Source organism: Etheostoma cragini, chromosome 1 (genome assembly GCF_013103735.1).
Source record: "Etheostoma cragini isolate CJK2018 chromosome 1, CSU_Ecrag_1.0, whole genome shotgun sequence".
Classification (NCBI taxonomy): Eukaryota; Metazoa; Chordata; class Actinopteri; order Perciformes; family Percidae; genus Etheostoma; species Etheostoma cragini.
In genome coordinates this window covers 124667-138960 of record NC_048407.1, presented here as the reverse complement: position 1 = coordinate 138960, position 14294 = coordinate 124667, and the positions used below count along the sequence as shown (strand labels likewise).

Genomic DNA, 14294 nt, shown 5'->3' with positions numbered 1-14294 from the left:
GTATTGACTCAGTACTCTCTGACTACCTGGACCGATAAATATACAGTCTATGGTATTGACTCAGTACTCTCTGACTACTGAGTCTGGTTCTGCTATTGGCACACGTCACTGATCACACATCAAACACAACAGGACTCAAACCTTTTTGCTCTTTCTTCCTCTCTCTCAGCCTGACAATCTTGCACAAAAGCTCCCAAATCTAATAGAACTGTAAGTATTCAGCAAAGCTGTTATTTATTTATTTTTACAAATAATCTTAACAAATATTATCTGGCAGAAAAAAAGTCTCCTGAAACTGCATGTTTTATGAACTTATATTGGATGGTATAATAGGAAGAGCAGCAGTTGAGTTGATGCTGTGAAAGTTCAAATCTGTATGGGGGTTAGGGTTAGTCCTCCTAACCAATGACCTATCAAATAGTTTGGTCTGCTCAACTTGTAACATGTTTTTTTTTTCATTTAAGGTATTTGCACTCAAACAACATAGTCATTATTCCTGAAGGTAGGTCCTCTGTTATGACATAATTATGTGCCACTCAGCATAAAGCCTTATCTGTACTCGTTACGTTAGTCTTTTTACCAGAATGTCAAACTGGGGTTTGTTCCCCAGCTATTGGAGACCTTGCCAGACTGCAGTCACTGGACCTGAGCAATAACGCCCTCCAGTTCCTCTGTCCAGAGATTGGCAGACTAAGGTCTCTCCGACACCTGAGGCTGTCCAATAATCAGCTGAAATGCCTTCCTCAAGGTGAAACAGCTGTCTGTGTCTTGTTTTCGTCTATTTCTCATGGTCTTATTCAAATGCCTGGTCAGGTTTATTTGGTCATTCTAATTATGAAAAACAGATGAAATTGAATACTGTTTTTTTGTTTCTTTCTTTTTACTTTGTAAGATGAATAGAGCCCTAAGACAATGACATGGAGGGATATTATAGCTGCCCTTGATAATCTTTAGATTTAATATTGAGGTTTTTGGTTTCTAGTTGTTTTCTTGCTATTTCTGCTTTTTTGGTCATTGTATTCTTCCATATACTCTGCATACGTTGTGTTTGTGTCCATGTTTGTCAGTCTTGTAGTGTGAGTCTCTGCTGAGAAATGAGAACCCAGTTAAACTTCATTCATGGAATGAAGGCAAGCAACTTGCTTAACATTTTGCTCGTGGGCGCCCTGGTGGCTCAGTTGGTAGAGTTGGCGCCCACATATAGGGGATCTCTCCTCGATGCAATGGGCCCGGGTTCGACTCCAATCTGCGGCCCTTTGCTGTATCTCGTTCCCCTCTCTCCTTTCATTTCACCTGTCCTGTCAATAAAGGCCTAAAAATGCCCAAAAGATCATCTTAAAAAAACATTTTGCTTGTAACATTTGCCTTTGCCCCTCTGATGTACAAAGTCATGCCAAGCAGATTCTGTGGCCAGTGTCAATGAACTTGTAAGTGTTTAATTTGCCAGCAGAGGGCACCAGAGCTTGTCAACCAAACTGAAAGAAGCAACAGCATCGCAGTACTGAGTGGTATTTACACACTGACAGTATGGACTTATTTGTCTTTACTACAAATGTAGATACCAGGTATCATAACTGGAGCTAAAATCCAGATGATTTTTTTAGGGGTCCAAGCCCGAGGATGCGTGCACCGCAGTAATCGCAAGCACTATGCGGTTCACACAGCAGGGCTGTGGAACCCTATTGTTTTCGCTAGGATTTTCCATTATTATTCTTCTCCGCATAAAACTGGTGCTGCAGCCTAAACTGTACATGGTGGCAACGCGCCATGTTCTGGACTGGTCCCAAACTCCTCAAAGACCTCAGACGCAAATAATTCCCCCACTTCCGACACTAGGTGGAGCTATACCAGAAAAAAACGCGTTTGGAAGTTCCAAACCGTACATCGGACATTAAAAAAATTTATATCCACGTGTTCCCTGGATCTAACTGAATCTGGGGATATAGGCCACGCCCACTTCCGACTAGACTTTTATCGTGAAAAATCGCGTTTTATCAAAAACCAACTTTTTCGAACTCCTAGACCGTGCAATGGATCTGCACGAAACTTGGCACATAGCATATCCAGACCGACCTTACACAAATTTGCATAAAGATTTTTTATAGAATAAAAATTGCGCATATTACGGGATATATGAACCGCTCATCCGAATTTGACAAAATTTGATGGATACCATTTAGGCCCACTCCTGAGGTGATCCTTACAGTGGGGTAGTGATTGGTTCAAGTGGGCGTGGCCTACGGGCCAATGTTTGGATCAACCACTTACATTAATTGTAATTAACAGGACGGATGTACAATGGGTACCAAACTTTAGATTATTCATTGGTATGACCCTCCAAGGTGGTAAAACTAATTTCACGCAAATTGGCCACTAGGTGGCGCTACAATGACTTCAAACGTGTTTTGCCTATAACTCCTACATTATACATCACACATTAAAAGTCTTGATGTCCACATGTTCACTACATCAAGCTGAGTCACATGATATAGGCCACGCCCAATTCTGTTCAAAATTATTTTTGCAATATTGCGACAAATGCAAAACCAACTTTTTCAAACTCATCCTAGGCCGTGAGACAGATCTGCACGATACCTGGTGTGTAGCATCTCCAGATGGCCACGACAACATGTTATGTATAAAGAATTTTGCTACGTAATTGTGTGTGTAATTAATTAACTTGTTCATGACCAAGCAAAGTTTCTGTAGCAAGCTACCACACAAATATCATATCATATCTCAGCCAAATTAAATGGTATCACTACACAACTTATTGGCAATGTTCAGCATTCTCCCCAAATGCTCAGATCCAAATTTGGTAAAGATGGGCCATTAACATGTATTTGTTTAATTTTAACACTATATGCATTTAAATGGGAAATTTGCAATTGGAATATTTCTGCCACAGTAAATTCTAACAAAACCAAACCTGTGACGATTGTTTCACCCACCGCCCGGAGGCTCTCTGCCAAATTTGGTAAAGACAGGCCCTTAGGGGGCGCTCTGATCAACATAGAACATTTCCTCGGTTTGGTGGGGACGACTGGCGGTGGGAGGCTTGGACCCCGTTGAAACTGCGTGCAGTTCTAGTTTTCTTTTTTCTTTTTTTTACGATTTTGAGTAGAAGTTCAATACTTTTTTTAAATAATTCCGAAACATTGGTGACATTTCAGCAGTCTATTAGCAGTGGAGAACAAAAATGTTAGTATCTTACCCACACACCGTTAGACCGACTGCTACCAATCTACTGAAGATGTTAGACCTTTTCTTATTTTTTGTCAAGTTTCATTTTAAAGTCCACTTTAGAAAATAGAATTTGCAGTTTGATAACAAAAGATCACAACTGTCTGTCATGTTGACCTGTCCTCAAGTGACTGTCTCCAATCCTCTCACTCACAGCAAGTCGGTCTCTGCACAACACAGCACAAACAGCCTGTAGACTGTTGACATGAAAACATGTCATTTAAAAAATTACAATTGATCTAGTCAACCCAAATTTTCTTTACTTTGTTACATATTGTTCTGTTTTATTCTTAGATTTGTTTTTGTTGTTTGAGGCTCTCTCTCATGTCTGTAAAACACCATTAGAGATTGGTGATCTGCAGGACCTGGAGACTGTGGACGTGTCCAGGAACCAGCTGTGTTCTCTGCCACATCGCCTGCACCGCTGTACGTCTCTGCAGAATCTGACAGCTGACCACAACCTTTTGAGCCACGTTCCCCGGCAGCTCTGCTGGCTGCACCGCCTCAACCAGCTCTCGATGGCTGCTAACCGCCTGACCTCTCTACCGCTCGGTCAGTGATACCCCACGTCGGTGTGTTGCTGTAGTGATGCATATATTGGGAGCGAGGCAATGATAATATCTGTGTGTGTGTTTTAGATCTGGGCAGATCACGAGAGCTGCAGTTTGTGTTTGTGGACAACAATGTGGAGCTAAAAGGCCTTCCCTCCTACTTGTATAACAAAGTCATCGGCTGCAGCGGGTAAAACGGCTCTCAGCTGTTTGGGATTAAGTACTTAATTTGACTTGGATCAGTTCAACTCAATTTGATATTGCGGCAGTATAACTTGGTTTAGTTTTTGAATGTTACATATGAGACCAAATATGTAAATTTTGTGTGTGTGTGTTGCTCCCGTACAGGTGCGGTGTGTCAGCCCAGGTGTTAGAGGGTGACCTGGGCGAGGCGCTGGTTGGGCTTGGACTTCCAGCTGAAGTGAAGGTGGTGGGCTCAGAGACAGATAACGTTGTTCCCCTCGAGGAGATTGCCATGAGAACCCTACATCGCATCTACAAGCATCGCCCAACCGGTGAGTATACCTGTATGTATGTATGTATGTATGTATGCATGTACGCTGAGAAACCATCAGAACATATCTGCCATGCTCTCTCGCTGTCCCGGGACTAAATCTAGACCCTAGCGGTTGAAACGCAACAAGTTCCTCAGAAGGTTTCTATTTCTGGGGGGAGTTCCTGAGGTTGTTTTGTTTGACTGCAAAGAGTTAAGGATACTTGGTCTACTTTTGTGTTCTTAGACCTGAACTTGCTGCCTCCCATCACCCTCCCAAAGAGCCTGCTGGACCTGTTGCAGTTCCCTCTGGGACACTGCCACCGCTGCAGTCAAACCATGTTCACCATCATCTACCCCAAAGTCTTTCCCCTCCGGGACACCGCGCTGGCAGGAGTGCACCGCAGGTCGGAACAAACCCACCTCCAATCCTTTCTGAGATTGCCTAGAGAGCCACAGCAGACCACTAGCAACTAAATATAGCAGCTTCCCTCTTTTTCCATTACAATGTTTACACATTACTACAAATAAATTGTTGTCAGCTAAACATGGATGCTCATCTTGCTCACCCTTTGTCCTTGCTTCTTTCCTCTGAAGGACCACTGTGAGTTTTGTGGCCTATTGCTGCTCTAGCCGCTGCCTCCGGACCTTTGATCTCCAAGGATGACGTCATTTCCTTGGCCCTGTACACATTGGCTGAGGAGCTGTGTAGTGGCTTCCTGAAGGTGGCACATGACAGCTTGTAATATGTGTGGATCTTGAGGATCTGGGAGCTCTGTGCCTAATTGACAATGCAACAGAGAAGCAGCCTGTGTGGATGTTTGGTGGGTCAGATGATGGACACACATGGCAAGCAACATTTTAACACACTTGTCAAAGACTCAAACCAACATGATGTTCCTGAATCCAACCAACTGGGAGGGTTTTATTCATGTGTTGGTGTTGGGGTCCAATAATAACTAACACTATAAGATCTTAAGTAACTATTCATAACTGGGCCCTTTTTAAGAACAAGCACTATTTGATTTTTGTGAAATCAGCTATTTTTCACACACGTTGAGTGTATTACAGCAGACATCCCATTGATTGTGGAGTCATATTTGAGGTATTAACATTTGTAGGACAGTTTGTTTAACTGCTTACCAAAGAATATTCGAAGGGTTATAATTTAAAGTTAAAGAGTGTGCATCTATTTGAATATGTGCCATTTTCTGTAGCAAGTACAGTGACCTGTTAGAGATTTATTATGGAGTAATGTATGGAATCTAGATATGGTCAGTAAAATGAGCCAAGGATTCAGCTCACATATTTGTTAAAAAGGTAAAAGGATTTGGTCAGTTTGCAATGTCAGTCATATTGGACAGGTATCCATTTTGAAAATTGGACTGATTTTAGAACAAGTTAAGATTTTTCTGTATGTTGGAAACTAATGTTTTTATCTTTACATAAACTTGAATGCATCTACAATTTACATGCACCCAAAATGCCCAAATTGTTGCAACAGGTTTAAAGTCTGCAGGTCCATTCAGTTTGGGGTCAAATATTTGTGTCATCATTTTTAGCAAATAAGGTTACATCAGAGGCAATATGTCATTCTCCTGTTAATCAGTGAGCATTACCATGTTTTACAATTCTAATGTATCCTTTGTTTTGAATGTGTGTTTGGAAGTAAATGTTGACTGATTTCAACAACTTTCAGAGTATGTGTATCTTTTTTTAGCGTTTGTTAGAGTGGATGCATGGATTTTCATAAAAATACATCACCCAGGTTACACAGCTTAAAAAATCTCTGTTTCTTTCTGTTTGGAGTAACACCAGTTTGTTAGCTAATGTTACAGACTACTGTTATTCTGACAGCCAAGGTGTCTGTGTGTGTGTGTGTGTGTGTGTGAGTGTGAATAGAGGGCTGTGGAGCAGAAAGCACAGCGGCTCCATTACCAGGATCAATGGCTTCTGGCTGGTGCTCAGCTCTTGGTTCTCTCTCTGGGAGTATCGCATTTCTGCTGACTGCACATGTGAAATAACACAGATTATCATGCTGCATGTTCATATAAAAACTTAGGCACAGGGTGCACACAGAAACATGATGAAAGTCTATATACAGTAAGTAATATGCATAATGCACCCAACATGAGGATGGGAAAATGTACCCATTAGTTTGCTTTGAGCAATACTCCAATGCTGTATGTTAACTGTATGTCCAAGTTTTAACTATACCAACCTTTTGAGCTGAGTTATTATTTTAACCCCTAACGCAAACAACTACTGCTTATTGTGTTCAGATTCAGATTCAGAAATACTTTATTGATCCCCGAAGGGAAACTCTGTGTCACAGTAGCACCAGTAGTAAGAAGACAGAGACGGAGCACTGCAACAGGCAGCTTGCACGTTAGCACATGCACACACTTCACTTCAGATGCATCGGAAACAGAACCAGAATCAGCATTATAGGAACATAGAGTACAAGACATAACAACATAACAACATAATGCACAAGACTACACACGGTACGTGTGGATACATGAAGGAATTTTTTCTGGTGACTTGGGAGGATGGGAAAAACAAACAAAAAGAGACAGAGGCAGTCAGACGGAAGGAAGGGAGGGATAGGGGAGGGCATGTATGGTGTGGAATGAGACTTGTGTGTGTGTGTGTGTGTAATATGAAGCGTCAGACTGTCCAAGTTCAGTTCATTCGGCCTTGCCATGGAGATAAGCCAATGCACAGGAGTAGATAGTCGTCCAGCTGCAGGCTGTTTACACGCTCGGGTGAAGGATGGGGGGGCATAGATCACAATTTCAATCCAATTTAGGTTGATTCGGCGAAATTTGACCAAATCAATGTCCGTCAATCAATTTCACTCGTCCTCAGCGTCATACATGCATCCAATTCATGAAGTGCCCTCTGCGCTTTCCCAGACCGGTCTGAGATGTTACTAGACAGTTCACTGGTCTGGTCAGCCCTCAGATGTAAAACCTTCATCCCCTCAATCCCTCCATGTAAGCACTCTTTAAGTTCCCCAGACAGCTTGTGGGTATATTTGCAGGCGGCTGTCTTACCAATTTATCGACCTATTTTAATAGTGGAGCCTTGTTGTTCACATTTCTGCTTGCTGGCTAATTTGTTTTCTAGTGAGTCATAAATTATGATAAACAGATTTTACTTTTGTACTAGTGGATACGTTGTTTTTTAGAAGAAAAGAAAATCCTACGTTATACTACATTTAAGGTGCACAGGGTTTATACAGACTCAAGTCGATAAAGTAACAAATTGCTGTGCTCTACTGTGTGTAAAGCTTAGTGGAGCCCATATTATGAGACACTTGGGCATTTGGATACATCATGCAACACCACAGTCATTTCCTGTGGTGAGTCACAAAGGGTAGAGTAGGGGGGGGGTAGACTGAGCAACAGCTCACTTGAGTGTTGTTAAGCCTACTGTAGATAACACGGACTGTGAAATGTCACTTTGTGAATACAAAATTATAATTTTGGGGGTAGGGATATTTGTACTACTGATCACCACATTTAGTGGTCTAGCCTGAAGCTCTGTTTTCTTACAGAGTATGTTGTCTGCAACTTGTTTTCCCATGTGAATGTCTGATAATACATGCAGCGTGGTATTTACTAAAAAAACTGGTGAATTCTTCATCCACATATCTCTGCCACTGGTGAGCATGATGTGTTAAATCAAGGTCTAAAACTGAAGATTTACTCAGATGAGCTGCTCTCCAGTTAACACCTTTTTTACTGGATGCACTGTGTTGTGAATACAGTTGCACGTAGAGTCACTGTGAAAGCACAGCACATGAGGAGAGAAATCAGTCCTGCTTCAATCAATCAATGAGTGAGTGAGAGTCATTATGCTCAGAGATAAAGGTGCACTATGTAATACTGACAGCTAGTGTTTACTATAGTCACTGCAATACCAAGCAGTCTGGCATGTACAACAGCACTTTCAAGTTGCTGCAGAGTGAGGTGCATTATTATTGATATTACAATTGTTTGTGTAAGCAAATTGGTGTCTATCTAACATTTGATCCACATCTGGATGGTGTCTCTCTATCATAAGCCTCTTCGTTGATTTAAAAACATTAGAGGTGATAGCCACCGGCCGATAATCATTGTTCTCCTGGGAACTTGCCTTTTTGGATACAGGAATAATAATAGATTCTTTTTCCAGAGGTATCATACTGTGTTTGTGTGTACGGAGAGCTGGAAGAGTTTATGCCAGACTGGTGACAGTTCTTCTGCAAAAGTTAAAAAAGCAGACAGGTAATCAGGGCCTGTTGCTTTGGTTCTTTGTATGTTTATAATTCTGTCCATGTTCACATAACAAATTATATTCTACAGGTGTAGAGAGCTGGTTTACCTGTCTACAGGTATATCATGCTGTACTAATGTTACAGCTGTAGAGAGCTGGTTTACCTGTCTACAGGTACATCATGCTGTACTAATGTTACAGGTGTACAGAGCCTGTTTACCTGTCTACAGGTATATGATGGCAGTTGATATTTTACAGGCCGAAACATAGACAGACATTACATCTAGTAACGGACATTTCAATAGGAGAAAAGATAGTATTTTAACTTAGCATGTTTTATCAATATCTGATGACATATTGGTATCAGTATCAAAGAAATCTCAGTTTCTTTCTGTTTGGAGTAACACCAGTTTGTTAGCTAATGTTACAGACTACTGTTATTCTGACAGCCAAGGTGTGTGCGTGTGCGCGCGAGCGCGCGTGTGTGTGTGTGTCCGCTCAGGAAGACATTAGTGTATGTCAGAGGGTACCTGCAGAACGTGTGCCCTTTAAAGCACCCCCCACCCCCAGCAGGTTATCCTCCACACAAATGGAAAGAAGGTCAATGTAGAGGGAGGACTGGAGGGAAGGGACGAGCTGTGCACACTTCTGTCCTCTGTGTCTTTATTTCACAAGTTTTACTAATCCTTATCTCCAATCTGTCAGACTAAATTACCAAACAAACACAAGCAGCTATCAGACACGCCAACAATGATCCTCCTCCAGCCCTGCCTGATTATTATTATTATTATTATTATTATTATTATTATTAGAAGAAATGATGGCTTTGAGTTGTTTATCCACTACATTTGTTCTAGATTTTAATCAGCCTTTTGGAAACATTTCCACTTACGGCTGTGCTCGAAAAACTACATCTAAATTCTCCAAAATAATAACATTGCTTTGTGAATTTTCATGGAGGAAAAAAAGGTTGAATATCTTGTAAACATTTGTTTTTTTAAATCTCTTAGTGTTTTATAAGCATTTAAAAATAGGCCATAATTATAAGATTCCCAAGACATAGACTATAATAGTAAAAGACATGAAAACAATACTTGACTTCCTAAAGTTTTTTATATTGACGTTATTAATGAACTTATTTGATCCGTGTTCGTGTCAGTAATGTTCTTCGAATGTAATGGAGCGAAGCGTTTATCCTCTCCGAGACGTGAAGATAGATGGAGGCTATTAGAAGCTCCGACATCAGAGGGCGCGGCCATTTTGTAAGCAACATCAAATGTGACACAATGAGGCAGGAAGTCATGGGATTTAACCATCAAATTAAAAGCGACCAAACGACGTAGGCTTAATGAAAACATGTTTAGAATCTTCCATATTTTCTATGGAATCTACACTAAATTATTACATTAATAATTGTATATAATACATCTGTGATCTAGATACTGTAGAATGTGAAACTATTAAGCTACACAATAATACGTATCATCTTTTTTGTCATTACATTCTGAATAAATAATCACATAAATCCAGTAGAGTGTCATTAACTAACCATCAACTGAACAGCACGGAACTGTTGTTGGGGGATTGTTGTTGCTGAGGGACAGCGGACACCTTGAAACCATAGGAGACCATCTATGCCAGACCCATTGGGGGGTGGCGGTTGCTTTGAACTAGACACAGAGGCCTCGGTCTTCTTTAGCGGTCTATGGTTCTCCACAGCAGGTCGTGGGACGTCATCACGCTGCTATGGCGACCAAAACCCCCTTAAAGGTAAAAAACAAGGCTAACTAGCTAGCTAGCTATGTCCGTGGAGGTTCCGATAGGTTTCCATTTACTAGTCTTATTGTGTAAAAGAGTGACAGGAAGTGTGTGATACCTCAGTCCGTCACGCCTTACACTCGGGGGTGGAGGAGGGCGCTGCGTTTCGACCGGGGACAGTCCCGGTGAGTGGAGCCCAGGCAAGGACGGACATTTTCATCCTGACCCGAAACAAATCCAGCAGAACACACGTAACCAGGTATGGTTGCTAATTTGTCTTTTCCTTCCTCAGCATACACAACTCAAAATTCGAATTATTTCTAAAATATGTGGCTTGAAATCTTACAGCTTATAAATGCCAGTTAGCTAATGTTAAAGTTTTCTCCAGCAGCTGTTCCATGTTATGAGCCTTAGCTTTTGTCATTGACTAGTTTTACTAAATCTGTGAGTCATATCTGGAGCCCATTCAGCTTAAATGGGCTGTGATGTTTCTTATTATTATATTAATTATTAGTGTTTCCGTACCGATTTCTGTGCTCAAATGATCAAACTTTGTGGCATTTTCTGTAGTGTCTTGAGACGAGTTTTCGTCTTTAAAAAAATAGCATTATATTGTCTGTTGTAACGATAAGGATTACATTAAAGGATTAAGTATCCTCTGCGAAGTAGTTTCTAACAGCTCGTGGTGAATGAAGCCTTAGCTCCCAGTGTACAGCCTGTAGCAGACTGGATGGGGGTCAGCAGTAGTTTCTAACAGCTCGTGGTGAATGAAGCCTTAGCTCCCAGTGTACAGCCTGTAGCAGACTGGATGGGGGTCAGCAGTAGTTTCTAACAGCTCGTGGTGAATGTAGCCTTAGCTCCCAGTGTACAGCCTGTAGCAGACTGGATGGGGGTCAGCAGTAGTTTCTAAAAGCTCGTGGTGAATGAAGCCTTAGCTCCCAGTGTACAGCCTGTAGCAGACTGGATGGTGTTCAGCACCGCGGACAGCTCCGCTCGGAGAAAATACACTCAAGCTGGCGATTATTTAGGAACTTGTCAAATCAGAGCTGTGGTGTTTCAAATATATGTCAAAGTCTTGATTTTCCTTAACCAAGTGTGTGTGTGTGTTGGGAGGTGGTGGTCTGTGCCACTTTGCTGCTGCGTAGAGGTTTTATCTGGTTGTGAAATCAGGCGGAGTGAGGAAAATGGTGTAGGAGACATGAAGAAGACACCTCCTGCAAGTCGGTCTGCTTTGGAAACAAGTGAAGTGATTTCCTCTACATTTTGGTTGGCTTTATGGGGATACAAATTCAGATGGACATTGTTTGTATTGTTCTCTTAGGAGTAGTCATGGCACATGGGTGTTGTGATATTTCCTGACCTTCACCTCCCTTTGACGTAGCGCTTCCTACGTGATCCGAGCCACACATCTTTTGCTGAATAAGGACTCATTAATGGTTACATATCGAATGACCTGCAAAGATTAATCAATTAGCTGTCAATTATTGCATTAATTGCCAACTGTTTGGATAAAGGATTAATTGGTATGAGTCAATTTTTATGAAAAATAAGTTAACAATTTTTTGTTTATTCAGTCCTTTATGACAGTAACCTCAATATATTTGACTTGTGGACAAAAAAAACAACCTTTAGGAAATGGTCTTGGGCTTTGGAATCACTAATCAATATATTTCACCATTTTCTGACAGATTAATATTAATCTGACAGATTAGTCAACAAAGAAAAAAATTGTTAGTTTGCTGCCCCGCCCTACATACCTATGATATGATATGATATGATCTCTCTCTGTCTCTCTCTCTCTATCTCTATGTGTGTGTGTGTGTGTATGTATGTATATATATATATATATATATATATATATATATATATATATATATATATATATATATATATATATATATATATTCTCTCTATCTATCTATCTGTGTTGGGGGTATAGGTTTGGCAACAGTTTTGTTCCTGTGTCTGTCTTCATGTGAGGATACCGGAACAAATAGTGCAGTATTTCTCCTTAGGATATTTTCACTAACTATTCTTATAAAATAAAGTATTTATGACTCCATCATGTGGGGCAGGACTTCAAAATCATTTTGTTAATACATATTTTACATTAGAAATGATCTTCACATTTATTCCAGGTAAAAGTGCACTTTACGCCCGGCTTCCCGCCCTGCCACTGTATCTGTGTTCGTTGTCCGACTCTTAAGCAGGCCAGCGTGTGTGTGTTGCCTTTGTTTGGATGCGGGGTGTTATTTGTAACCAGACCAGAGCAACACTACTTAAGAGATACTTTATGGACAGGACAAGACCACAAAGCACTTTTACGCTGATATTGCAGCCAAGGTGAGCACATCCAACTTTGTTCATCTTTTTAATCAATTTCTTTCTGGATTTCTTTACCAGTTTAACAGAAAGGATTTTGTAAAAAAGTTAGACTACAAATATCACTTAAATCAACATTTAATTGATTGTAGAGGAAAGGAAGATTCTGTGAGTTCAATGTGTATCATGTAGCCTGCACACTGAGTTAAGTGAAGTCTGGTTGCAGCTCTAGCAGCACTTTGAAAGACAAAAGTTGTGTCCTAAACATGCTAAAGTGTTGGAGAAGGCTTGGAGTGTCATAGAACTTGGTGAGTTGGTGAAGTGGCTATTTTCATTTGCAGTAGAAACAGGTGTGTGTCAATCATTCTCTGTGCATGAACACAGTTTTCCTCAAGTTCCTTTCACAGTCACACAGTTTACTTTAGTCCCCTTGTTATGTATTCTTCTTCTTATTTTTTCTTGTAATATCCAAGGAACCATAGGATCCAAGAAGGCACTGTGATCAGAATCTTCTTCAGTGCATGTTGGTCACTTATTAGGTTTCCTCATTAAATGAGCAGGGAGATTACATTTTCAGTCCATTCTTCTGCCTTTCTTACCATGTGGGATTTAACACAGACACAGGTTTTTCACATGCACTTTTAAAACCTTTTAATGTGTAAATGGCACATCATTTATCAAAATAGGCTTGTTGTTTGTCATCTTTAGTTAGTTTCATCTTTTCTGCAGATGTTTTTAGCAGCCCTGCAGGATGTTTTGGTCTCACCCACACAGCTCCCCCGTTGTGACATCTCTCCATATATATATATCGCTGGAGAAGTAGCTGGAGAGGTGCCAGTTCACCTCCTGGGCACTGCCAAGGTGCTCTTGACCAAGGCACCGAACCCCCGACTGCTCGGGACGCCTTTGCATGGGCTGCCCCCCCACTATGACATCTCTCCATTAGTGCATGTATAGGACCTGAGCATGTGTGTGTATTTCAGGCCTGTGTAAAACAAGAGTAAAAACATTGTAATTTCCCTTGCAAGATTAAGAAAGTATGAATTATTATTTTTTTAGTATTATAGGAATGCTTTTACACAAAATAGAACCATCATATAGACACCTAACCCTAACCCAGATACGTGAATCATTTTTTGCGCTGACTTACCCAACTTTCCCTTCAACAAAACAGAAAGAGACTCTGATCCTGATACACCATTGAAAAAAATGATCATTTCAGATATTTGACACTGTGATATGTACTGTATATCCCCTCTCATTGATCAGAATGACATGGCAAATCTATAGTTACCTGAATCCTTTGGCACAGGAACTACACTCTGTAGGGATACTCATCAACTCCCTCTCTTACCCTTAGTGAGTGTGTGCGTATGTGCGTGTGTTTGTGTGTTTGTGTGTTTGTGTGTGTGTGTGTGTGTGTGTGTGTGTGTGTGTGTGTGTGTGCGCATCCGTGTGCGCATGCGGTTACAATATTGTGTTTATTTCAGCATATGCAGTACTGTGTGCACAATTACCAATATTATCTAACTTTCTTCATCCCTTATATCATATGAATGTATGCGTATATGCACCTATCTATTTTACTATACTGTAGGCGCCTGTCAGCACCATGTGTGTGTGTGTGTGTGTGTGTGTGTGTGTGTGTGTGTGTGTGTGTGTGT

At 40.9% G+C, this 14294-nt stretch overlaps 2 protein-coding genes across 3 annotated transcripts in view; both read left to right on the top strand.

Annotated features, from left to right (window-relative positions):
- Window positions 1-145: 145 nt before the first annotated feature.
- Window positions 146-5862, top strand: lrrc28 (leucine rich repeat containing 28; the record flags this gene model as incomplete). The annotated part of the gene is made up of 8 exons (XM_034877231.1): window positions 146-210; window positions 465-502; window positions 611-748; window positions 3589-3795; window positions 3882-3984; window positions 4143-4309; window positions 4535-4694; window positions 4885-5862. Coding segments are annotated over 8 exons (948 nt in total), but the record flags the coding sequence as incomplete, so codon positions are not given.
- Window positions 5863-10334: 4472 nt separating this feature from the next.
- The window catches only part of LOC117945943 (synaptosomal-associated protein 25-A-like), a 37730-nt gene continuing 33770 nt past the window's right edge, over window positions 10335-14294 (top strand). The window contains exon 1 of one of the 2 annotated variants that reach the window (XM_034873705.1): window positions 10335-10567. The gene's annotated coding sequence lies outside the window, so the exon portion shown is untranslated. The remainder of the gene's footprint in view (window positions 10568-14294) is intronic. The other variant, XM_034873697.1, reaches the window with a different exon arrangement.